The 26,749-nt window shown below is 41.6% G+C and overlaps 3 protein-coding genes and 1 non-coding gene across 8 annotated transcripts; 2 read left to right on the forward strand and 2 right to left on the reverse strand.

The window, feature by feature from the left end:
- Nucleotides 1-2,764: 2,764 nt before the first annotated feature.
- On the reverse strand, nt 2,765-8,263 carry ccdc28b (coiled-coil domain containing 28B). 4 transcript variants are annotated; one of them, XM_028989398.1, is made up of 7 exons: nt 8,145-8,263; nt 6,974-7,259; nt 6,734-6,903; nt 6,461-6,624; nt 6,156-6,188; nt 5,462-5,484; nt 2,765-3,619 (listed from the first exon to the last, which is right to left on the reverse strand). In XM_028989398.1, exons 2-7 carry the CDS (start codon nt 7,207-7,209, stop codon nt 3,571-3,573), a joined length of 675 nt encoding a protein of 224 aa, XP_028845231.1. In that variant the 5' UTR covers nt 7,210-7,259; nt 8,145-8,263; the 3' UTR covers nt 2,765-3,570. The 4 variants fall into 4 exon arrangements, with proteins under 4 accessions (XP_028845231.1, XP_028845214.1, XP_028845240.1 ...); XM_028989381.1 differs by having other exon boundaries at nt 5,404-5,484; XM_028989407.1 differs by lacking the exon at nt 6,156-6,188.
- Nucleotides 8,264-9,479: 1,216 nt separating this feature from the next.
- Nucleotides 9,480-15,952, reverse strand: tmem39b (transmembrane protein 39B). Its single transcript, XM_028983855.1, has 9 exons — nt 15,745-15,952; nt 14,910-15,129; nt 13,802-14,021; nt 13,524-13,607; nt 13,021-13,175; nt 12,036-12,369; nt 11,654-11,841; nt 11,236-11,356; nt 9,480-9,856 (listed from the first exon to the last, which is right to left on the reverse strand). Exons 2-9 carry the CDS (start codon nt 15,038-15,040, stop codon nt 9,626-9,628), a joined length of 1,464 nt encoding a protein of 487 aa, XP_028839688.1. The 5' UTR covers nt 15,041-15,129; nt 15,745-15,952; the 3' UTR covers nt 9,480-9,625.
- LOC114802733 (U1 spliceosomal RNA) lies at nt 10,711-10,874 on the forward strand. The gene has a single exon (XR_003751773.1). It is a non-coding gene; the product is annotated as a U1 spliceosomal RNA (small nuclear RNA).
- Nucleotides 15,953-17,140: 1,188 nt separating the features above from the next.
- khdrbs1a (KH domain containing, RNA binding, signal transduction associated 1a) lies at nt 17,141-25,991 on the forward strand. Of its 2 annotated transcripts, none has more exons than XR_003751443.1 (10): nt 17,141-17,473; nt 19,286-19,407; nt 19,482-19,598; nt 19,884-20,030; nt 20,142-20,284; nt 20,925-21,168; nt 21,335-21,408; nt 21,500-21,558; nt 22,315-22,471; nt 24,992-25,805. XR_003751443.1 is itself a non-coding variant. In XM_028998663.1 (10 exons), exons 1-9 carry the CDS (start codon nt 17,329-17,331, stop codon nt 22,419-22,421), a joined length of 1,158 nt encoding a protein of 385 aa, XP_028854496.1. In that variant the 5' UTR covers nt 17,141-17,328; the 3' UTR covers nt 22,422-22,446; nt 22,583-25,991. The 2 variants fall into 2 exon arrangements, 1 of the variants encoding a protein (XP_028854496.1); XM_028998663.1 differs by having other exon boundaries at nt 22,315-22,446; nt 22,583-25,991.
- Nucleotides 25,992-26,749: the final 758 nt, after the last annotated feature.

The following is a 26,749-nucleotide window of genomic DNA, read 5'->3' on the forward strand; positions in this document are numbered from 1 at the left end:
TTCAAAGGATTTCAGGACAAGCGAGGGGCAACTTTCTGACCTTGATCACACTCGCAACACCAAAATTAGACCTCAGCCGCAATTTTTCTGCTGCACAGTGGGACATATGGAAAGTATAATCCGAGGTGATTCTGACCTCATTGATGAGCTGCCCAGGTCAGCCAAGCTCATAGCCTGGTAGGTCTGTTGCATGGTGACCAGACTTAACTCCATGCAACGCTCGCCTGAGACGATAAATCCTCTCCAGCTGTACCCACAACTTGAAGCAACTCACTGAAACAGGTAACATCACAAGGCGATAATATCAAAACCGCTAGAAGGACTCCACCGTCCTACACTCCAAACATGCGCCAGAACTTGTCCCTGCGAACTGAACTGTCAACACTTCTTAAGGTGGCAACACATTTAACCAAAATTTTAAGGTAGTCTTATATAGAAGGGACTTCATTTGGACACATATATAAGGCCTATACAGTTTTGAGAATGACACAAATACTGATTTTTACAAAGTTTGCTGCTTCAATGTAGATCTTTTTGTCAGTTGTTTCTGTGGTGTATTAAAGTATAATTACAAGCATACAAGCAAGTTTCAAATTACAGTTTGACAATTACATCAAGTTTATGCAAAGAGTCGATATTTCCAGCGTCGGCCCTTTTTTTTCAAGACCTCTGCAATTCACCCTGGCATGCTGTCCATCAACTTCTGGGGCAAGTTCTGACTGATGGCAACCCATTCTTTCATAATCTGTGCTTGGAGTTTGTTGGAATATATGGGTTTTTGTTTGGATTGACCACAATTTCTCAGATGGATTAATTGTGAGTGAGCCCACTCCCTTAGATGAGAAGGAGCCCCACACATGAATGGTCTTAAGATGCTTTACTGTTGGCTTGAGACAGAACTGATGGTAGCTCTCACGTTTTGTTCTCCGGACAATACTGTTTCCAGATTCCCCAAACAATCGGAAAGGGGCTTCATCAGAGAAAAAAACTTTACCCCAGTCCTCAGCAGTCCAATCCCTGTACATTTTGGAAAATATCAGCACATCCTTGAGGTTTTTCTTGGACAGAAAAAACTGCTTTGCTTCTTGACACCAGGCCATCCTCCTAAAGACTTCGCCTCACTGATGCACTCACATCTGCCAGCTGCCATTCCTTAGTAAGCTCTGCACTGGTGGTACCCCGATCCCACAGCGGAATCATCTTTAGGAGACAGTCCTGACGCTTGCTGGACTTTCTTGGGCACCCTGAGGCCTTATTTACAAAACTTGAACCTCATTGCCATAAAGCAGCAAACTTTGTGAAAACCAGTATTTGTGTCATTCTTAAAACTGTATATGCTGGCAGCAGAGGTCAAAGGAGGCCCTGTATTCATGGTGTTGGTAACCCGTACCCATGTGAAAGGGAAGTTATTGTCATTGTGAAACACTGCACCACAGCACACGGTGACAAAACTAAACGTGTCCTCTGCTTTTAACCATCACCCTTAGTGAGCAGTGGGCAGTCATGACAGGCGCCCATGGAGCAATTGGCGTTGGAGTGGGAACCCTTTGGAAAGAAATCACACAACACACCCCTTCACCACCTGGAAGGGACCACCCTCACACTTTTAACTTGGTAACCAAAGTAAACAGCCTCTCCAGGCGTGTTATATATTCAATTTTGTTACATATTAATTAGTGGTGGGCCGTTATCGGCGTTAATGTGCTGCGTTAACGCGAGACTCTTATCGGGCGATTAAAACGTGCTGCATTAACGCAAGACTCTTATCGGGCAATAAAAAAAATATCGCCGTTACTCTATTCACAAAGTTGGGTTGGGAGCTGGGTCTAGACTACGCAAGCTATTGTGCCGGACTTAAATGGTTACACTAGATTTATACGTATATTTCTTCTTTCTTGTGTCTTTTAGTTTCTTATTTCCTAAAGACTTTTATTTTGTTTTTGAGACCCCTCTCACATGGCGTGAGCTGTGAGAGGTGCGTGGGGTTTGTGTGCCTCATTTTAATTTCTGTACATATTAGGAATATTTTGCATTTGTGTTATTTTGCACCCGTTTTTATGTTCTTTTAATACTGTATATTGTAGAGAGAGGTGCAGAAAGACGCAATGTTCTGACGCGACCTTGCTTTTTGTACAGGAATGCAGTATTGTAAATTGTGAATGCTTTATGTTAATGTTCAGTTCTCTTGGACACATGGCGTGAGTTGTGAGAGAGAGAGGTGCAGAAAGACGCGATGTGTGACGCAATGTTCTGACGCGACCTTGCTTTTTGTACAGAATACACTTTGCACAGAAAATCTCTTGGGTGTCAGCTCATCATTTGTGGTTCAAGAAACGAAATCAAAAAGTTACACAACGCAGAAGAAGAACCACTACACTATGACGACTTTCACCTTGATATTTTAGCTGAATTGCACTGTAGGGGGCAAGAACAAGTCTACGAACTGTGAAATTACCACATGGATGCAGTTATTTAACTGAATAAACAGTTGGTAAACACAAGTACATCTTATTGAACATAATTTATTTTCATCACCAATTATCATACTAGAACAGCTTTCTCAAGCGGTTTGTGATGCATTTTGGAAACAGGAGATGAGCCCCTGGTCTAATGCGCCACCTGGCTTGAGAAACCCGTTCTCAAAGACTTACTTTTAGTCATTATTTGGGTAGCACACATATTCTGAATGCCTTCGGCAGATTTCAAATTAGCCATTTTAATCTAGATTCATCAAGATTAATGTAGATTAATTTTGTTTACTCTAGATTAATTCCAAGATTGCAGTGAGATTAATCTAGATTAAGAAAATTAATCTATGCCCACCTCTAATATTTATTTATGTATTACAAGGACATGCTTTGAGTTGTCATGTCTGAAATTGTGTGAAATTAGTCACTCAGATCCAAACAGTCCAGTCCAAGTGATGGCCTATAGCCTTTAAATTAAACCATACTTTATGTGAAGCATCCAGAAATTAAAACTCAGAAGGGTTCCACTTGACAGGTTGGGAATAAAATACAATTTACACACATTAATAACTTTGTGACATTCAATTCTCCCTGATCAATTATAAGACAAATCAAATCCTCTCATTCTCACTTGTCCTGTCACTCTCAATATAGAAGGTGACAGGTGTTAAATTCATACTCCACATAGTGTTAGATTTAAGCATCAAATCTTCTTCGTTTACGAGCAATTTGAAAAGCACTTCAGAGATGCGAATAGACCTGGTTGCATATTTGTTTACTGACACCACTTATGTTTTTGACTGAGAATTGGGAGAGGACATCAAAGATCGGACAGAGAGGAACAATGCACACAATAAAGCGATCAGTACTGATTCTGTGATTTTTTGCACAATTTTTATAGCAAAAACAAAGTCAACAATGCCACAGCTAAACCAATGTCTAGTAAACCCTGCAGAACCCTACAATCATACCCACCCTCTATATGAACACCCTGACTCCCTGATGGCTGTGTACCCATTACATGTGCTTCATAAAAGTCATAGTTTCTCCTTTTAATTTTTAGTAAAGAAGAAGGACTGACAATCTGATATTCCTTTCAAGGTCAAGATGATTTGGGATGGTCTTGGTTTTCTGCCAGGTGTAGCTTTTGTCTGGACAAACAGAGTTAAAGGATCCAAACATAAAAGAAAAGCACTGGTATTGGTATTGATACAGTGGTAGCATGTATTGTGTTATTTAAACTGCTCATAAAAATAAAGTGAACACTTAAACCACACAATGTAACACCGATTGACAATTTGCTGTGTCTGTCAGTGTAATGTCCAGAGCATGGAGGTGCTACCAGGAGACAAGCCAGTACATCAGGAGACGTAGGAGGCTGTAGGAGGGCAACAACTCAGCAGCAGGACCTACCTCCACCTCTGCGAAGGAGGAGCATTTACATTTACAGGATTTATCAGACGCCCCTTCAGTGCGAATCAGTAGTTACAGGGACAGTCCCCCCCCTGGAGCAACTTATGGTTAAGTGTCTTGCTCAGGGACATAATGGTAGTAAGTGGGATTTGAACCTGGGTCTTCTGGTTCATAGTCGGGTGTGTTACCCACTAGGCTACTAACACCCTTTGGAGCACTCCCAGAGCCCTACAAAATGACATCCAACAGGTTAACATGCAAATGTGTCAGAAACAGACTCCATGAGGGTGGTATGAGGGCCCGACATCCACAGGTGGGGGTTGTCCTTATAGCCAAACACCATGCAGCATGTTTGGCAGAGCAGGTTCACACTGAGCACATGTGACAGTGGAGAACGATCTGCGGCCTGAAACAGCCTGGCAGTGGTCAGTAATGGTGTGGGGTTGCGTTTCTTTTGGGAGGGGCCACACAGCCCTCCATGTGCTCGCCAGAGGTAGCCTGACTGCCATTAGGTTCAGAGATGAGATTCTCAGACTCCTTGTGAGACCATATGCTGGTGCGGTTGGCCCTGGGTTCCTCCTAATGCAAGACAATGCGGCTGCGACCTCATGTGGCTGGAGTGTGTCAGCAGTTCCTGCAAGACAAAGGCATTGACGCCATGGACTGGCCCGCCTGTTCTCAAGACCTGATTACAATCGAGCAGATCTGGTACATCATGTCTCACTGCATCCACAACGCCTCTTTGCTCCATAGATGGTCCATGAGTTGGCGGATGCTTTATTACAGGTCTGGGAGGACATCCCTCAGGAGATCATCTGCCACCTCATCAGGAACATTCCCAGGCATTGTAGGGACCCAGGTTCAAATCCCACTTACTACCATTGTGTCCCTGAGCAAGACACTTAACCCTAAGTTGCTCCAGGGGGACTGTCCCTGTAACTACTGCTTGCAAGTCGCTCTGGATAAGGCCGTCTGATAAATGCTGTAAATGTTGGGAGGTCATACAGGCCTCCACACACATTACTGAGCCTCATTTTGACTTGTTTTAAGGACATCAAAGATGGATCAGCCTGTGTTTTTTCCACTTAAATTTTAAGTGTGACTCCAAATAAATTTGATTTCCATTGATAATGTTTGTGTGATTTTATCATCAGCACATTCGACTTTGTATAGAACAAAGTATTTAATAGGAATATTTCATTCATTTAGATTCTTATTTAATTAACTGTTTAATTAATGTATATTCATTATGATGCATGCAGTACATTGACTCTGATAACATTGCCGCAGATGTGAGATTGAATGGGGCTGGACAGAATTGTGTGTTATGTTTCCTTGTGATTTTCCTTGTGCAATACATACTTAAATGTAAAATATGAATAAATTACAATATTGTATTGGGGCAAATATAGAGTAAAACAAAGGGACGGATATAACTATGCTCTGATCGCTGTAATAGTGAGTTTGGGCTTGAGTGGGGTGACTGCTACAACTAAATATCTTGAATGTCTTTTATAGTCACCTTGAATGTCCATGCCTGTTTGTGCAGAATGGGGCAGGAAACCTTAACATAAGGATACATGGAGGTGCTGAGTTCTTCCAGCTGTAACAGAGAAAAAAAAAGTAGTTGAAGTCCCTTTTGCCTTTTTTAAATATATATATAGATAACCTATTTGTTTCTAACAGCAGATTCTGCACTCCCCCATCCCCCACTGGATGCAGTCTAAAACTGGGTCCGCCTGAAGGCCTGACACATCTCACTGATCAGTCTGACTGATCAGATTAATAATTTATCAGACAAACTGTCTGCAGTGCATCCTTTCTCACCAGAAACACTAGGAGATTAACACCCTTCAGAGTTCAGCACTTGTGCTGTCTCCCTATTGCTATGGGAACCACTGATCCCAAGGGCAATTCAAGGGCACATTCCCCATGGATACACTGTTGTACCACAGTACACACAATTACAGGGTGATGGCCTAGCACAGGGGTGTCAAACTTGTGGCCCAAAGGCCACATCCTGTGGGATCACTTTTTATAGATATATTATTATGGGCCGGTGATATGACGCACTGATAACAAAAGCTTCAAATCCCATAATGCAGTGCTACTGGGAGCCAGTGGAGTAAGCAAAGCAGTGGGGTGGTGTGGGAGAATTTGGGAAAGTTGAAATCCACTAGTGCTGCTGAATTCTGGGTCATGAAACTGTTTTTTTTGTTACCCTAATCCAGTTTTAATTATAGAGCCGCTATACGTGTGTAGGTGTGTGCGTACCGCAACAGTCCTTGGTGAAGCATATGAAAAAGACTGCACACCAAAAGTAAGAGGTCAGTGACTGGGTAGCACAGCACACGGTGACACAACAAAATGAGTCCTCTGCATTTAACCAATCACCCTTGGTGAGCAGTGGGCAGCCATGAAAGGCGTCCGGGAAGCAGTGTGGGATTCGAACTGGCAACTTTCCAATTACAGGTCCGATTCCTTAGCCTCTTAGCCACCACTGCCCCCTGGAATAATCTCTCATGAGTTAAGCAGTGAGAGCAAATGAGAGGAAGTGCAGAGATACAGGATCAGCTTACATTGCAGAGAAGGTGCTCGAGGTTACGGTCAGAGGCACACTTCCTCTGGTCCTCAGACAGCTCCTCCAGCTCTTCCACATGAGTGTGCAAACTGAAGTGAAGTCGCGCCAGTTTCTCCTGCATCTCCCGGACGCGTTCCAGCTGTTCAAAGGAGCATACCTTACCTACACACACACACACACATAAACACACAACTATGATAATAAACACTTGCTGTTCTGTACTGCTCTATAAGCATGTCGGCATTTATTTCTGTAATTATGACCATCATACCAAATGCCTGAAGTTTCCCCGAGTGGAAGTCGTTCAGTAGGTTCAGGAGACCACCCTCCATCTCCCTCACATCTGAAACATCTGTGAGAAAGGAGTGCTGCAGTGGTGACTGCTGGACAATCTTACTGGGACCAGCTGGCTGGGGGGCCCTTGGTTTCTCCTTATGGGGTCTATAAAACACAAATTCACTGATAGGCCCACATTATCCATTTTTCAGGGTACCCATTTTCACCTACTGACCTGGCGCTTTTTGGTGGAAGGACTGGTACGCTAAGAACCTCCTTTGGCTGGCCCATGGATCCAACTGACCTTTTGGCTTTGCCCCTGGTTCTTGGGGACGGTGGCTGAGGAAGGCCGAGGGAGAATGTTGCGCTCTTGCTGGCTGGGAGAACTGAGAGCTTTCGGGGGTTAATGGGAGGAGGAGGTGGTTGGGGTAGGGACACTTTGGGGCTACGCTTCTTCCGTTTGTCTTCCATCAGTCTGTGTGAGTAAATGAAAAGCCACTGTGTCTTGAAGATTCCTGCAACTGCAAATACAGGATAAGAAGTCATCTCTTCATATTCCTTAAGACTTTAAAACAGATAACATTAATAAATATAATACAAAATTTATCCACATGATGTATAGATGATGATTGGAATTTTGATTGGTACTAGTCAAATGCATTCCTTCCATAATTCAATTTTTAATAGTTCTGTGTGAGTAATTTTGCCACCACACAGACACACACACCCTGTACTGCATGATGGCAACCCATCTGCAAGAAAGTAGTTTAGATCAATATAATGGGTCGGCATTACATTTCACTACTGGGGTAACACAATACCCTCAGACACACTAGGAGGCCATTAAAAGCCTTTTAGATCTTTTGAAAAACACACTATCTGGTAATCATTAGGTCATTGAAAATGACCTTACACTAGTCAGACATGGCCCTTACCGACAACATGTTTTGTCATTTAATTGTTTGGGGACAGCTAAGTAATTATATTTTTTTTATCCTGTAAATTTTATCCTTTGTTTAAATGAAGACAGTCTTTAGAGTCTTTGTCAGTCTTTAGATACATTTGGAACGTTCAATTGGATTGGGTGGAAGAGCACGACGAGAAATCACCTGAAAAGCTCTGAAAGCCGGACCGTTACTTTTCATCCTTAACAAACCCGAACAATTTCCTTTCCGAGCGTTTGCGACATGTTTTCCTAATATCTCGCAGAACCTGTAACATTTCTATAAACCTGGGCGCAGTGCGGAAAGCCAAAATAAAAATTAAAATATGCTTCATTTAAAAAGAAGAGGCAGGTATCTGTGTGTTCTCATATATAAATTATAACATGATTGAAATGACAATGAGGGCTCAACAACAAACGCGCACCGGCGCACTTACAACCTCACAGCCAGCGACCGACTTACCGTGCGGGATAAATCAGCAACAACCGGACCCGGTCGAACCAGCACTTCGTTCCGAACAGACCAGCGAGCCGCGCGGCTCCGTCCGAACCTCCATCCGCTCTCCGGTCCCACAAAGGATTATTCCGCCTGACCCCCCCCCCCCCGCCCACGAGAAGCCCCACCGGTCGCGGCGGCCCGCATTTAAACACGCAGGCGCCTATTTATTCAGAGCTGCCCCCTGATCTGTCTATCTGGGTAGATGCCCATCCCTTTTTATTTTTTATTAGTGCAGCCATGTTTGGGGAAACCCTACATTTGCGGCAGGCAAAGCAAAAGCTGGCATGGCGGACAGCGGCATATTCAAGCCACGTTCGGGACTGACACCAGCTTGCACTAAAACATCAGAGGCAGGCAGAGGATCCTGTGGGTTTATCTACATCTCGTGGGCTTTCCGTTCCCGAAGTGTGTAGCAGCGACAGAGGTTTAATACGCCACCCATACAAGTCACCAACCAGAAAATAAAGGAAGAATGGGACGTGTGCGCTGTTTTAATTAAAAACGTGCTGCAAAATAAACTGTGAGCGCCACGGTGCTGTGGAGGCGACACCGATGGACACGCCCCCAATTCAATCCGGCCAATCAGAAATGCAACTCCAGAGTTTTCATTGGACACACGGAGCATTTTGAAGGGTGGTCACGCCTCTAAGACCTCCTTCACTGTCCATCTCCATCTTTTTCAGTGTCTCTGGCAAGGATGAATTTCATCGTTCATGTTTAAACTAAATATGCACGTGTCGTGCATATTTACTTTAAACATGTGGGTTTATCTACATATTTACATTTTTTTTTTACATTTACAGCATTTATCAGACGCCCTTATCCAGAGCGACTTACAATCAGTTGTTACAGGGACAGTCGAATCCCTGGAGCAATTTTTTAGGGTTAAGTGTCTTGCTCAGGGACACAATGGTAGTTAGTGGGATTCGAACCCGGGTCTTCTGGTTCATAGGCGAGTGTGTTACCCACTAGGCTACTACCACATACATATATGTGTGTGTGTGTGTGTGTGTGTGTGTGTGTGTGTGTGTGTGTGTGTGTGTGTGTGTGTGTGTGTGTGTGTGTGTGTGTGTGTGTGTGTGTGTGTGTGTGTATGTGTGTGTGTGTGTGTGTGTGTGTATATATATATATATATCCTTTGGATGCAATGAAACAGTTTACAATGAAAAAATATTACATTTTAGTGATGTTTTGTCAGAAAATATAGATCTCAATACATGCATGTCTGTTTTTAAGAAAATCTAAGGACTTAGAAACTTCACACAAATAATATGTTCAAGAAACCACCACACACATTAATGAATACAAAAATATGTTTCATTTTTAATTTTACAGATCAGAACAAAACATTTTGACAAAATGCAACTGTAGAAAAAATAAAAAAAGCTCTCATGCAAGATTTTTGCAGTCCTCTAATGGACTAATTATGTGAATAATTTACGCCATTAACTTATTTTCTGGTCTGAGCTGGATGTGTATGAGTACGCTTTTCCTAGAACAATTCTGTCACGCAGGAGTCTAAAGAAGGCAAAGTAGTTGCTAAAGAGGATAAGCGCAAGTGAAATGGTCTGATGCCACTTTTCTGAGCAGATCAGTGAGTAGAGCTGATAGAATATCATTGCTCCCTCCAAGAGGATGAGAATGTTTAATATTCTGAGTGGTTTGTTGAAGAAAAACTGCAAAAGGAAAAAGAAGAGAAAGGGAATTTTTTTAGCACAACAACAGATAATGGAATCACACCTGTGGAGTGGTAGTAGCATAGTGGGTAACACACTTGATTATGAAAAGTGAAAGTGAAGTGATTGTCATTGTGAAACACAGCACAGCACATCACCCTCGGTAAGCAGTGGGCTCCTGGGGAGCAGTGTGTGGGGACGATACTTTGCTCAGTGGCACCTTGGTGGTTTGGGTTTCGAACTGGCAACCTTCTGACTGCAGGTCCGTTTCATTACCCACTAGGCCACCTAGTGCCCCTAAAGAACCAGAACACCACAATGCCACAGGATCAAACTATGTGTCCCTGAACTTAACCCGGTGTTGTAAATCTCTCTGGCCAAGTAAGGATTTTATGGTTTCTTGGTAGCCTGTGTTTTTTCAACACAGTTAACAATTTATGGCTTTATGGCACCTCAGGACAGCAGTGCAGACAGAAGATTAATGAGATTCATGCACAATGTCATATTAAATCACATGCTGTTGAGGCTTTAGGCTAATGGGCTTGCAAATTGTACATGTATACGGCATGCTCTGTATCTAAATGTATTGATGTGGAAACTATATTTGGTATCAAATATGACTACGTAAGAGAACCATCAGTTCTGAACACAAATAAAATGGAACAGATTGAATTGAATGGAATAGATTTAATTAATGTGTAACTTTTAAAATATTTAACTGAATTGAAAAACTGGTTTAATTTCATCATGTTGTTGACTTGGTTAATTTTTTGAAACATAAAATAATATAATAGCTCATGTTAATTCTCCTGTACCTTATAAACAAAAACAATATTTCACAAATTCTAATCAATTTCTCCACCTGGCAGGGGAGATACCGTGATCGAGAAGGTGGTTCACCCTGGGTGAGGCTCAGCCATTGCACTCCGGCTGTGCTGACCCCTGCGAATTCCCCAAAAGTGGGAATCTCAAATGCATCATTTCTGGTAGTGGGGGACTGTGCTCACGCCCTCCCCTGATTTTTGGGGCAGTGGTGGCCTAGCAGGTAAGGAAGCGAACCCAAAATTAGAACGTTGCCAGTTCGAATCCTGAACCACCAAGGCACCACAGAGGTGCCACTGAGCAAAGCACCGTCCCCACACACTACTCCCCAGGCGCCTGTCATGGCTGCTTACTGCTCATTAAGGGTGATGGTTAAAAACAGAGGACATTTCGTTGTGTGCACCGTGTGCTGTGCTTGCTGTGCATCATAATGACAATCACTTCACTTTCACTTTCACCAGTTGGAAAACATTTATGTAATTTATCCAGAGTTCCAATGGTTTTTGAAATGCAAATGAATTAAATTCCTGTGTAATTCCTGTTTAAAATGTACTCACATAGAAGCGGTAATGCGAGACATCAGAGGGCACTGCAACATTGTAATACCCCATGGCTTTGTACACGTTTTTATTGTGTTTGACCAGAACACCCTGAGGCCAGGTACAGTCTTCTGTCCATCTGTCAGAAAGAAGACACACAAAAAAAAGAGTGTGTCAGCATGCTCACATGAACACCATCCAGTGACATTAGAGAATTTTACAACTACATATCTATCTCAACTGTATCTAAAATTACTTTATTTAAAATGAATACAGGTAATGTGCAGTTCGATAAAAAATGTATAGCAGTGTCATTTTAACGAAAAGGAGAGCAATAAGAAAGTTGCTTGTATAAGGGATTATGTTCCTATAACAAAATCACCTTGTTTACATTTAATAAATCTGAAGCAACACACACACACACATTGGAACCTACATGTGCTGCAGTACATTGCTGCATAGTGATGGGTCCACCTTGTGCCAGCAGCCCAGGTGTGATGCAGCCTTGTGCAGCAGGTCACAGTAGCGAGCTGGCAGCAGGTGCCGCATCAGGATGACAGAGGTGCTGACGGACACTAGGAGGAAGAGCTCGCATGACCAGCGCTTGTCCACATACTGGGTGCTCTGTGGACGGAAACCCAAAACTTCACAAAATGTGAAAAAGAAAAAAAAAAATGCACTAAACACATGATGCTTCTCGAAACTTCCTGAAGCTATTGTCAACAGACACTTCGAAACTCATACCTTGATGGAATGTGTGTAAAATATAAAAATACAGCGTAATTGTTCATAATCCTGATTAAACAATGAGCACTGACCTTAACAAACCAGACTGGAACAAAGGCCACATAGTAGGCACTGAGCATGGAGCTCACCAGCACCTCCTTCATTCTCCAGTTGAAATCAACCTTCAGGTACTCCACTTCCTTACGCACCAGGTCAGGGGACAAACAGCAGGCATGTGTTGGCATGGTAACAGCACCGTAAAGCTGGCTGGTGTGCTGTTTCCATGTCTCCTTAAGCACAGACAGGTAGTCCCGTCCACGCCCAACACTGCCCACCTCCTTGGCACCAATGTTAGCAATGGGAGATAGGGACCCCACACGTCGGATATCACAGCTGAGCCGGAAGAAAGGGATGTACATTCCAAAGCTAAAGGGAAATGGGAGAATCAGTATCATTTCTGTTACAGAGCTGCCTAGAGCAGGTAGTGATGTGCTGTGATGTGATGAAGGGTGTTTGAAACACTGAATTAATTAATTGCAGAGGGACAAGTCGTGTGTTGGTAGTAGTGGTAGGGTGGTAGTTGTCTAGTTGGTGACACACTCGCCTTTGAAACAGAAGACCCAGGTTCAAATCCCACTTACTACCATCGTGTCCCTGAGCAAGACACTTGACTGTCCCTGTAACTACTGATTGTAAGTCACTCTGGATAAGGGCGTCTGATAAATACTGTAAATGTAAATGTGTGTTCATGGGTGCAGGAAGTCATATTTTGTGCAGACTTCTTAGACTTACTACAATCATAAAGCAAAATATATATATATATATTCTTCACATTATGGTCTGAAAGTTGAGTCATGGCAACTGAACTTTATTTCTTTAAGGTAGAGACGTTTCATTCTGCATCCACAGAACTTTGCCAATCTCTGTGCTTAAAGAAAGAAAGTCCACTTGCCATGACTCACCTGGATGACTGAGAATCTTCACAAACATCACATTATGGTCGTTCATGTTTTAATGAAAATAAAGAAAAAAAGTGGTAAGTGAGTGTGTTCATCTCTGCACTGATTTAACACTTACGGGTAACAGAGAAACAGAAGGCTGAGCAGGGAATATGTTCTGAAAAGGTGAATGAGGGACCGACACAGACTCCACCCTGTCAAAGTCAACACAGCGAAGCGAGCCATCACCAGGAAGATAGAGTGGGGAAAGGAGAGCTTTCCACTCTGAGATGCCTGGAGTGAATGGAGAGAGAAAGCAAGAGACAAGTTAGAGCAGGTCAGGGAACAGATCAGCTTTCTGCTTAGGTCACATCAATTCCACATATTTGACAGCCTAGTCAGAGAGACGACTACTTTTATAACCGGTGTAAATGATCAGTTTAACTGGAGTCCTGGGGAGTTACTAGGAACAACCTAAAAATAGCTGACCCATACCTATAATGACAAAGATAATGGCAATCTGCATATTCACATAACTGATAAAAAAAAGTGACCTATCTGATGAACTGATTTTGTTAGATGTTTGGTTCATCCACACAACTTCCTATTGGCAGTGCACAGAGCAGAAAAGATCAATTTTACCTCTTTCACGATTGCAGCTATGAGACGGCGTGCCAAGACAATGACTGTGAACACCAGCATGTTATAGTCAATGAGGTGAAAGTTCTAGAGAAGAGAGGAGGCATAGGGTCACGACACACCAATGGCATCCAAATGCAAAAGCCATTGTGATGTTTTTTCACGCAAACATGTGAAAACATTACTGACAAAAAGCTTACATCCTGGCAAAAAGCTTATATAGTTTATATCTCGTTCACTTTCCTTTTTCCCCACACTGTCCCACTTTCTCAGCCACTCACCAGTGATGTGTGTGAGGGTGGGTGTGATGGGGGGTACCACCACACAGTTTTGTAGATGTTGACGTAGTGGACAAACAGGGCGATAAGGTGGCAGAAGAAGAGGTGCAACTCGAAAAGAATGTTCTTGTCCATGGAGAGCTCTGGAATTTTACAGTGCTTTAGTGGCACCACTGTCTGCGGTGCCAGGGGAGGGCTAGAAATGCCAGTTCCAGAGCCATTCCTGCACGAACACACAGAGACAGAGACTTCCATAGCTCCTTTTCCCATATGGAGAAAATGTTATCATAATCTGTGCATATAGCCTACAATAAAGAAGCAATTAAGAAGCAAGATATCACAAATACAGGCCTTATTGACTATTTAGCCAGCGATTTAGGACATTTTAAAACAGGGCTGGGAGTCACACTTTCTATGAATAGATATTTAGATATTTATTTTCTAGATATTTACTTAATCAATTAAGAAGAAGCAGAAAAAAACTGCTTAACTCATTCTCTTGTTAAGTGAGACAAAAGCCTGAAGCCTTATGGCAAAATGGAGCAGTGTGGCTTGTCTTTAGTCTCGCTGTATGACACGCAACTATTGTATAGCTGAGATAATGTGATGACCATTCAGGATCTGTTTCACAAAGCTACCAGACACATCTAAATCTGGTTTTAACATCTAATCTAAAGCTCTCTTCATATTCTTATATGGTATAACTATTGGACTAATATGTCACATACAAAAGAAAATATGAATACACAGATTTTTCAACACCTCAAATTCATATTTATGTGACATTTGACTTATTTTTCTCATTGATATTCTGACAAGTCTGTAGGCAGCATTGCACTCGGAAATCTCTGAACGTCCACCCATTTTCCACATTCTGCGGCCCTGGGGCAGTGGTGGCCTAGTGGTTAAGGAAGCGGCCCTGTAATCAGAAGGTTGCAGGTTTGAATCGCGAGCCAACAAGGTGCCACAGAGCAACGCACCATCCCCACAAACTCCTCCCTGGGCTTGGCTGGCCACTGCTCACCAAGGGTGATGGTTAGAAGCAGAGGACACATTTCGTTGGGTGTGCTCTGCTGTGTATCACAATGGCAATCACTTCACTTTCACTTACCTTGTCCGAGATCGTACCCCTGTTACCGGCGAGCTGGTGGAGTGGTTCCCATTGCTGACGGACCCTTGTTCACTGCTCAGGGGCGGTCTGCAATACGTCGTTCTGTTCGACCCTCGCCGACCACCTGCCATTCCACAAGTGCACTTGCCTTCTGCACGCTTTCACTTTTTCTTCGTGGTAAGGCCACTTGCTCTTTCGCCGTCCCCAGGACAGTCAAAACCTGCACAATGGGGACATCATCAGAATAGTGGTCTTTACATTCAAATATATTTTTTTTAAACTTTCATTTAATTAATTCATGTTACAGCTTGGATCATTGGTTCCTAAGATGCAGCATGCAACATTGTTTCCAAGAAAAGGATTTGAGGGTTCAATTGAACTTGCATGTTCTTGTTGTGTGCAAACTGTGTCTCAGTTTAACAGAACCACAATACTGATAATCTGCACACGAATACGTACTGCACATAGTTGATATGGTGCTGAGAGGCCCGAACGGAATCGCTCGGTTTTCACCCACACAATAAGTTAAATCATCAATTCAGCATCTCCAATTCGCAAAAGAAAAGAAAAAAAGAAGAGAATGTGTACGCACGGACGGCATCGAATGCAGTATTTGCGGAAGCTGGCGGAGCGGAGACGTTCGTTCGTTTAAAGCCTGACTAAAACGCGATTGCATCCGACGCATGACACGGGACGTCTGCTCGGATCGTTTCTTTTTTTATCCGCCAAGAAGGGTATATGCACTTCTCCAAATACAAAAAAGACTGCGGCCTAACAGAGTTCCACCTCATGACCCATCTGAGACGCTGCAGGGACAGTGTCAAGCATGCCTTACCAGCGCTGAGCGGATTTCAGGTGCGTCCAGATACAGTCGCAGCTACAGTTACAGTCGGCGCGGAAACGTTGTGGGCCTTTCACTCGCAGCTACATGTTCTGTGGTTTACATGATGTCGAACCACAGAGTTCATTGTGTTGATGTTGTAGCAGTAGACGTTACGGCGAAGAAGATCTTGACGGCGTAAGAGCGGCGACTCGCGATTCACTTCCGGATACGGTCACGCGGTCTGGACGGCGCATCGGATTGGCTAAGACGATAAGAGCTCGCCAATCCGTTCTCCAGTGTATTCACGGAGACAATATTGCGCATTGTCTCCGTGAATACACTGGAGAACGGGTTGGCTTTTTTTCTACGGATTTTTTTTCTAAAACTGACTAGTTTTATCAGTTTGCTTGTTTACAATATCTGATTTAAGAACTTCAGTTAGACTTAATAATTTAGTAATGGAGATGTGTTATTTTACACTAGCTTCATACTTTTGTTTTGCTATATGTATTCAAGTTATTATCCAAAGTTGTATCAGTGGCTCAGGTTGTAAGGCGATTAATATACTGTTAGAACGACTGATATAAAACACAAATCAGTGGTCAGGCTTGGGATAAAAAGGCTGTGGCGCTACGCACGGACGAAATCAGAGACGTAAGCACGCAAAGAGGGCGTGGCCTTTCAACTAAAGAGACACGCTGCTTAATCGCTGTCATCCCCGTTGACATGCTTTCTTTGGCGAAAGAACAAAATGATACTGGTTATCACACAATAACAATTGTACTAATTTCGTTCCACCGACTTTCATCTTGGCTTATGGCATTTTACACTAAAAAACACCACACTTGCTTAGATTAACCATGGATTTCATGCTGCCATTGTGCTGCACTGTTGTTTATATTTGCACACAGTACGTGTGTACTGAGGAATCAGAATCCTCGCTTTTCTCTTTGTATACTTTAATATGGCCGAGGTGACAAGAAAATTCACGTTGGCGTTGAAACAAAGGCTGAGAGTGTGTACGTTTCCAAGTTATTTGCTCAGTTGTGTTTGCTCCTGGTGCAACATAATTATTGTACCAGTGTCTCTATTTGTATCAGCATCTTGAGAATTATAAGGGCTTATTTCTATGGAATTAATTAAAATCTTCCTAATGGTGTTTAAATACTGAATTGTTGTTTTTTTTATGAGATTATTCTATCACAATAAATTATTTTTCTAAATGCCACGCATATGATGATACTAAAGGCTTCATGTTATTAAAATCACCCAGTTAATTAAGGTTATGGACGAAAACAAGAATTCCTAAACGAACATTACGAGATACGAGTGGCACTCTCCGCACATCCTCCTCCGGGCCAGTAGGGGCAGTTCATGTCGGGAAAAGGGACACTTTTCTGAACGGCCCGTCGAGGAAGACGCTGCGCGACAGCCTTTGTGTCCGGAGTGTTGAACGTGGTGCGTGGACTTCCGAAGCGTGTAATTAACCCCACGTCCCGCCATTGTTTTTTTAATTCTTTTTTTTGCCGCATCGTCAGGATTAAAAGTAAAAATTCGAGCTCACAGGCAGCCTGCGCGCCGTTGATTTCGAAGAACATGGACAACAAAGGCAACAACAAAGACAATCGCAAAGTGAAGAAGCCCAAAATGGAGAACGAAAGCAAATACCTCCCCGAGCTTCTGGCCGAGAAAGACAGCCTGGACGCGTCTTTTACCCACGCAATGAAGCTTTTAACCGCAGGCGAGTGTCCGGGAAGTGCTTGTTGTTTGTTACGGACGCTCCGTCGTCCCTTCGCTAGCCGGCGGTTAGCTTAGCGTGTGACGTCAGCTTAGCGCGCTGTTTGTTTCGTGCCGTTGTTCGCGTACTTGGCTGGGTGGTGAAAAAACGTAGCGAAAAGGTTATTCAAATGGAATACAGCTTGACATATATGTATGCATATGTATAAATAAATATATATTGGAATACGTGCAACTTGCTTTCAGTGTTATCTGAAGCCCGATTTTCAGAGACGCGTGTTTGGTTGTTCGCCCTGTACCGGAGTTAATGTAGAGATACACGAGGTAAAATGTTACTCCGGTTGTAAGAGAGCTTTTGCTGGATCAGTTGTTTTTAGGTGCGACACTCACTTTTGGCACAACGATATTTTTATCAGAATCCCTTTCATTTGTCTGACACCCATTAAATGATCATAAGCACAAGACATTTCTATTTGGGTTTGCGAACAAAGTTTAGTTGCAGGTGTCTGGTTTACCTGCTGAATGTGAATATATATATATACAGTACAGACCTAAAGTTTGGACACACATTCTCATTCAATGTGTTTTCTTTATTTTCAACACCATTTACATTGGTAGATTCTCACTAAAGGCATCAAACCTATGAATGAACACATGTGGGGTTATGTAAGTCAGCAGTGTTGCCAGAACCTCAATTGTACCAGTAGCTTAAAATGATCATATTTTGATCATGGATATTTTTTTATTTTTTTTTTGTACACACATTAATCAGAAAATCTTATGGAAATTATCATAGACTCTATATTATAGTTTGTATGCAACTTTTGCCTATACTGAACAGCCCAGAATATCATTTACAGAACAGTGAGAGAAATCTTTACTGTTAGCTCTGGCTACAGGCTTTAATCAACCACTAGGTGAAAAGTGAAAGTGAGGTGAATGTGAAACACTGCAGCACAGCACATGGTGATGCAATGAAATGCGTTCTCTCCTTTTAACCATCACCCTTGGTGAGCAGTGGGCAGCCAAGACAGGCGCCCAGAGAGCAGTGTGTGGGGACGGTGCTTTGGTGGATCGGGATTCGAACTGGCAACCTTCTGATTACAGGGGTCGCTTCTTTAGCTGCTAGGCCACCACTGCCCCAAAAATGAAACGTTAATTTGTTTTGCAAATCTTGGCCACCGTTGTCAGGTGATGCATTATTAATAATTAGAAGAGAGATGTGAAAATGGATGCTGGTGAGGTGAAACTGAAGCTATCCTCTGGCGTGCGCAGAGGAGGCCAGGCTTTTTTTCCCCCCAAAGCTGTACTTGTCTGAAGGTTGTACGTTTATTTCCTCAAAATTCACCAGGATCTATGATTGGAGGGTCTACTGTAAATAAATACATTTCTCAGGGCAGCATACCCATGGACCCTGCTTGACAATGGTATTGATCAGGCTTATTGTATATCAGGCTGTGTATATATATCTTGACCCAGGGGCCAACAAGTTGTGTGTTAAAAGTGTATTGCCACTCACCTCCCGATCATGGAAAAAAAGTTCACTCAGGATTTATTTATTTATTTATTTATTTTTATAATCAGCGATGGGCAATGCCCATGATGCCAACTACACCCACCGCCTGACTAGTGATTGCCATGACGGTGCTTTGCTCAGTGGCACCTCAGTGCCACCTTGGTGGTTCGGAAATAGAATTAAAATTACGGGTCCTTTTCTTTACCAACTAGGCCATCACTGCCCCTTAATGAGAACTAAAATTTTCTAAAAATCCAATATTGCTGAAATGTTTAAAAATGCTCTCCTCTCTTTCTGCAGAGATTGAGAGGATCCAGAAAGGAGAGCCAAAAAGAGACGGGGAGGTATACTTGGACCTATTCACCACCAAAAATGTCAGACTGAAAGAGAGAGTGCTGATCCCAGTGAAGCAATACCCACGGGTGAGTGGGCCTCCATGATTGGAAGCCGTGGCGATGTATCCCAGTGGCTGACTCTTGCAGTGTCACTTTTTCAGTTTAACTTTGTGGGGAAGATACTGGGGCCACAAGGGAACACAATCAAACGGCTGCAGGAGGACACCGGTGCCAAGATTTCCGTTCTGGGTAAAGGATCCATGAGGGACAAGAACAAGGTGTGTTTGTTATTGATCAGGCTATCTATTGTATTGACTTCTTGTTGAAGGTTGCATCAAAGCATCTTCAAAAAATGTTGGTTAAATTTCATAAAAAATGAGCATATTAATATTTCATAAAGAACTATATATTCACGAATGCTTTAAAGCACTGTGGTATTAGGGTGCTCAAGAACCTTTGCTCTCCTAGTGAAATTAACCTGTAAAAGGAATGTACCCTCTTTTCTAATGTGAAAACTGTACTGGTGCTCTATGCTAATGTTCTCCCGGCCTTTCCATCCTCAGGAGGAGGAGCTGAGGAAGGGGGGTGAGGCCAAATATGCTCACCTCTCGATGGAGCTGCATGTGTTCATTGAAGTTTATGCCCCTGTTCCGGAGGCCTATCTGCGTATGGCCCATGCTATGGAGGAGGTCAAGAAGTTTCTAGTGCCTGTGAGTCACCAACGTGAATGTCTGAGAGATGAAACTGAATGTCACTGATTGTGACTGAATTTTTATTTATTATTTACTTGTTTCCCATTTCCCTGTGTGTTTGCTAAATAGGTGGACAATGTGGAGGACATTCACCAGGAGCAGTACCTAGATATGGGATATCTGAATGGCTCGCAAGACCAAGCAGTTCGTGGCAGAGGAGGTCCCCCAGTTAGGGGCCGTGGCGCACCACCACTATCCATGCCTGTGGCTAGGTCAGGAGTTTAACTAGTAATTTCTTACTATTTGTACAGCACATTGGACCTTGTTTATCAATACAAGCATATACTTGAGTGTAAAAATCGGTGCGGCAAGTTTCACGATTCATGAAACGGGTGTACCTGTGCCGATCAATGCGGATCTTGATAAATACACTGGTTTAAACCAAGCGTAATTTACATGGACTCGCCCCAAATCTCCATCTGGCTGACTGCTGTACACAAGTGAAACACAATGACATAAAATATGCAATAAAAATAATGGTAGTCATAGGCATGTCTGTAGTAATACAAATTACACTATTTATAATCTCACACTGAAGTAAGTTGATAAAGAAAGCTTATTAATCAGATTTAACCCATAACAAACATCACCTGAAATCCTGGCAGCTTAACATAATTTAAAACTTGCTATGATGTGATTTATTCTGTCACAACTTGATTTCTTCCGCACTGACATGAAGTACGTTCGCCTTCTGAGCGCAGTGGTGGACCTATTGTACACTTACTACGAAATAAGTTTTTTCATAGAATTATCATACACCAGATTCTCTCCTGCATTGTCTGCATATATGCTTCACCCCCCCTGCACCCCCGCTCAAAATAATCATTGCTTTCTGGCCCATATGTTCTCCAGGGGTCGTGGAATGCCTCCTCGAGGAGCTGGTCCTCGTGGTGGTTCTCAGAGAGGCAGTCTAGGACGAGGTGCTGTGGTGAGAGGTGCTCCATCTGGGAGGGGAGGACCCCTGCCTACTACCCCACCTGCTAGAGGTGGTGCTGTTACACGTGCCAGGCCCACAGCAGCCCCACAAAGGATGGTGCCATCACCTGCACTATCCCACCAGCAGCACCCACCAGCAGCAGAAGCCTACAATGAATATGTGAGTGCAGTATGATTGAAAATCAGCAAAGTAGTCCTTAAACCATGATTCTTATGTACTATTATTGTAATAATGGTCTTGGTGGTATATATTTTTTAGGGAAATAGTCTGAGTGGGCAGTATAACGATTATTACAAGAGGTGTGTTGCATACCTTTCTCCTCCAGGCATATGAAGAGCCATATGCAGAGCCAGCATATGAGGGTTATGAATATGGCCACTACAGTCAGGCACCTCAGGCGTAAGTTTATGTAACTAGTAGGTGCTGCTTTATTAACTGATTAGGACATGTCAAGAATTACGTTTTTTTTTTTTTTTTTGGTCTTTCACAGAGACACAGAGTATTATGACTATGGCCATGGAGAAGCACAGGAAACATATGAGTCTTATGGTAAGTGACCCTGGCAGCATGCTTTAAACCCCTTTTCTGATTGTGAAATGTTTATTTGGACATTGGTTAACCACCAAAATGAGTCCAGAAAACCAACTACAAATGCCTGGGCTCTCTGTAGTTACAGTCGAGAGTATGCAGCTCTTTATGATGGGTATGTCATTTTAGCCTGTCGGGGAATTCTTTGAACCTTCCTTTACAGCCATGAATGATTATACTCCATATTTCTTTAATATATGAAAATAGTCAGATTACTACTACTTACAGACCTCAACAAATTGACCACCTATTAATAACCTGCACTCACGTGTAGTTCTTGGAATAAGTTATAAAGATCTTGGAAGATCTTTTTTTTTTTTTTTTTAAGATTTAGCTCAGGGGGGTTTAAATTAATCATATAAAAGTGGCATAAAATTTTTGGAGTTGAGTCCCGCAGCCCATTCTGTCTGAAAGCAGCTTTAAATTTTCTCCCAATGAGCAAAAAAAAAAACGGTCTGTGTTCATACCGCACCCACCTGACACCACAGACATCTGAACCAGGCATGTTTCTGGCGTTAGTTCAAATCAAAGAGTTCAAGTGTCCACACAGGTGTATGAGAGCTTAACTCTTGTATTTGAAAACATAATTGTAATATATTCTGGCACAGAGAAGCTACCAGCTATATTGAAGGTTCTAGGGGCCTGCATGATTCGTTTTTGGCCAATGCATCCTCTTTTTGTGTGTGTGTGTGTGTGTGTGTGTGTGTGTGTCCACAGCTGAGGATGACTGGGAGGGGGTGTGGCCATCTGGTGGCGGAAAGGCTTCCAGCACTCGGGTGAATAAAGGAAGCTACCGGGAGCATCCTTACACTAGGCCATTCTGAGCACTGACCTGGCCAGCTACACATTGTAACTCCTTTTAAACTACGCAAAAGTAATTTTTTGATATTTTTCTCGTTTTTTGTGTGTGTTCGGTTTTGACATTGATCTTTTTTTTTTTTTTTTTTTTTTTTTTTTTTTTAATGCTTCATGTTTGGATTTGTAGGAAAGCATCAGCTGCACATTGACATGCTTTTAATTTAGTTTTGCCTGGCTTTTTTTGTAATGTTGTGGAACTTTGGTTCCTGTTGTAACAATCGAGGCTAATCAGAAATATTCAGTACTCAAATTCACAAGCTGTTTGGTGATTTGGCCTCCCCAGAGATGGTTAATGAACTCCAGATTCATTAACACTTTCCTCAGCCTCATTTAGATGTTTTGGATGCTTGTTTTACATTGGCAAGTTAATACCATGGGAAACATGTAGCAGTACCTGGAAATTAGTCTGTTTTAGAAACGTATCTGTACAGTAAGGGGAGTCTTTGCATCCAGAATGATGCTTACACTTAACTTTGTTTAGTTTTTTTTGTTTTTTTTGTATTCCTGCCATTTGCTACTGGGCATGTTGACAGCATTCCTGGGTATTTTTGGAAAAAAAAAAAAAAGTTTTTGCACTGCAAACAAAAGTTACGTTTCAAAAAATGTTGAGCCACTAAATACTTTCTAAATTTGGATGAAGATGAGACGAATGGAAATCAAAATGTAAAAAAACTACAAACGTTATTACACATTGCAGAATGAAATAATGAACCATAAATTAGATCTTCAAATCAGCCAAAAAAGAAACTCTTGTTTAAGACCACTTTAAGACAAAAAAAAAAAAAAACACTTTACTGAGTTTTTTTTCTTTCTTCTTCTTTCCCAGTTTTGTTTGTTTACTGAGAGATCTGATTTTTATTTTTTGGCCCTCTCAGTGTTTTGTTAAATATCAACTGCAGCAGACTGAATATCATGTATCTAGCTTTAGTGCTTCGGCTAAAAGATAGACTGTAAACTGTGCATTGTTGTTCAAACTGTACCTTCTATTAACCATGAACAGTACTTGTACACACATGCCTAAATAGTTGATTAAATATGTCAAATGTTTTGCTGCAGTGTGTCAATAAAATGTAGTTCATCTTCTCTTCAAACAAAACTTTTGTACAATTTTTTTTTGGGTTGTGCTAAAGGTAGCAAACACCAAAAAATATTCTTTAAATACAAAGAGCAAAAAAAATGCAGTTTCATCATTGCTGTCAGGTTTTATGGATTATGCGTTGTTCATAAAAATAACGTATTTTAAAGCTATGTGCATAAAACCTTATTAAATCACCTTTTATTGCAAGGGAGATTTTTATATGGTCATAAGATTATTTTTAGAATATTAAGAATTTAAGAACAGTACAACAAAATCTTTGATATGGGGGGAAATTAATAAGGGTTTATGCATAGCTGGGCAGCTAATCTTAGTGTCAAAATATTAAATCTATTAATGAAAACCACTGTAACAAGTTTTCCTCAAATTGGTAATGGGTGATTTTCATCCAAGTGGATGCAGTGTTCAGAAAACCGCTAGCTGTTCCCAAAAATGTGATTTCATTACACTAATTATACCAGTGATTTTCACTTTGGCATGGATATTGTGAATGTGTGACCATGTGCAATATCACTTTAGTGAATTACTGTAGTGAATTCTCAGTTGCACTTAATTTCACCTTTCCCAGCCACTACCTCAATTATGTTGCTTAGGAACAATAAGTAATGATTTAATAGCCTTAAAAAAATCTTAACACAGAAACTGTAGTAAAATCACAGTAGTTCAGTCATGGTGGGGCTTTGCTGGTGGTCTGAATGCACCTTCAGCCTCGTACCTGAGGCCATAGCGCGCCAGGGCTGATGTTTCATGGAACAGCACCACAATCTGTTGCCACTTTAATGAGAATCACCCTAATGCATCTTATCCAAACAGGTTTCCTGTTCAACAGTTTACTAAATGTTACTGATTGAAAAAGAAAGCTTATCAAAACACTTAACCATCTTGTTTATTAGCATGGTTTCACCCCCTAAGAAATGTATTTGCATCCTGTGACATTTACCTCAACCACGTTGGCGTAAACCAAACCCGCCAGGCTCTAACTTGAGTATGATGCAAAGACTCGATGGCTGCTTTATAAAAGAAATACAGTTCAAAGGAGAGAAGGCAAAAAGCCTAGAGCTCGACGCAAGAAGGTAACCTAAACCCCAACCCTCTCAGTAGACATGCACATTTACACACACTTGGTACATTAAAATAGCGTTGCATGAAACACTGTTTCTGCGCCATCTAAAAACAAAGTTGCTGAAAAAAAAAAAAGTTGCTGACAAAACCAAAAATGTTAATGTCTAATACCTCTGCATAGTGACAATGTTTGACTTGCAACTCCTGCAAAAAAAAAAAAAAAAAAATCAAAAAGTGACATTTTAACTATTACTATTTAGTAGTTATAATATTAAATATTATAAAATACAAATGATTAAGTTTAGATTTAATGTGTTCATTAATGTGTGTGCTGCTTTGGGGGACAATTTAGTGACATTTGTTATTCTCTTTCCACAGGAACCCATGCAGCTTTTGCAAGGACTAGTAGTTCACTGGCTCACAGGGCACAGGTAGGTATTTGGGTCGAGCCAGTCCTCTGTCCGAAGCTTGCTGCTTGGTTCTGGTGTGTTGGGCTGCAAACAGTGCTTCTATTATATGGCAAGGGAAGAATTTCTGCCATTTGGTCCTGGACCTGAATGAGTATTTTTGAAGAAGAGGATTTCTTCTCTCAGCATTGCAAATGGGGAAAATCCTTAAGATCAGGTGTATAATAATAGTGATAGAAAGAATTAATCCAGTAGATGGGTGTGCCAAGTTAATTCTGTGGCAGATTTGATATATTGGAATTGAAATATTTTGCAACAGGAGGATGAAGTTGCTGACTGATTCAGGTAAGCAAGAAAGCCATTCTACACCCAATATTCGTGCAAATCTCTTGGGGATGTTTCACATTTATTATTTAGTAGACCCTTTACAATGATCTAATAAACATTTTCTTGTTAATCACTAATTAGAACTATTATCTTTCATAACCCCATTCCTGGAAGAACATCTGCGTAGTTTCACAACCCATCACACTCATTTTCAAGCCATTAAGAACCACCTGAGGGTTTGAGTACAGACTTTTTGGCAGACGTTCCTCCAGGACGTAAAAACCCCTCTGTGTAAACCCTATAATTATTGGTGTTGCAAAGACTTATGCACTTGTTTTGTTGCATCACAACACTGCACTGCTAGAATATATTTTAAACTACATCTGTGTGATCACTAGTATGCAATATATTACATTTTGGGAGCAAGAAATGGATCTTAAATAAAAAATGTTCTCTCAGAACCTTCAGGACTGAACATTTGGAGCACTTTTTGTTACTAGTAATGTTTTAATTTAACTATTAAACTTAAATATATTAACTAAATGTCTTCTTTTTCTTCCATTTGAGTCAGAAGGTGTGTGCACACACATGTTGGAATATTTTTGCTTTCGTTTTCAACTACTCTGAATAAAACAATCAACGTGTTTGGTGTAATTTTTTTAACCATCTTAAATGTTGATTGACCAGGATTGCCAAAGTTGATGGCTTGAACATGCAAAAGGGTAGCCTATGCTGAGTATAACTGTGAAATATATTGTTCATTTACTTCAAATGGAACTAAGCTGATTAGCAATATGTTTGCGGCGGTGAACATGACTAAATGGTCATTTAATTTAAATCATGGTTTAATTTATTGAATTATGTATTATTGAAATCAGGTCCTAAATGAAATGATCTGATACACTGATTAATCTTAAGTGAAAGAGAAGTAAATGTGATTGTTTTAGACACCAAGAACAGCAAACGGTGTACTCTGTCACATTCTGAATTGAACCCATCACCTTGTGCGCAGCTGTGAAAGGTGTCCGGGGAGCATTGTGTGACCAATGGTATATTGCCCAGAGACACCTCAGTGGCACCTTGGCAGTTCAGGAATTCAGTTAAGAGTCTGCTTCCTTACCCGCTAGGGCACCACTGCCCCATGTGGATTAGTGCATAGCCGGTGGAATTTGCAGTACTGGAAGCCTGTCTGAGAAGTGAATATAATTCCTGTGGGACGCTGTGAAAAATGTAAATGAACACATCCAAATGTTTAAACTGGCTAAAGGTTCATTTTGGAATCTAATCAAACACCATTCTCCAACCTTTGTTTATGATACGAGGCTTTGATTTAAGGTAACACTTAAATGTCACTCTTTTAGATATATACACACCCATACATATATATATATAGCATCGGACA

Source organism: Denticeps clupeoides, chromosome 1 (genome assembly GCF_900700375.1).
Source record: "Denticeps clupeoides chromosome 1, fDenClu1.1, whole genome shotgun sequence".
NCBI classification, from domain to species: domain Eukaryota; kingdom Metazoa; phylum Chordata; class Actinopteri; order Clupeiformes; family Denticipitidae; genus Denticeps; species Denticeps clupeoides.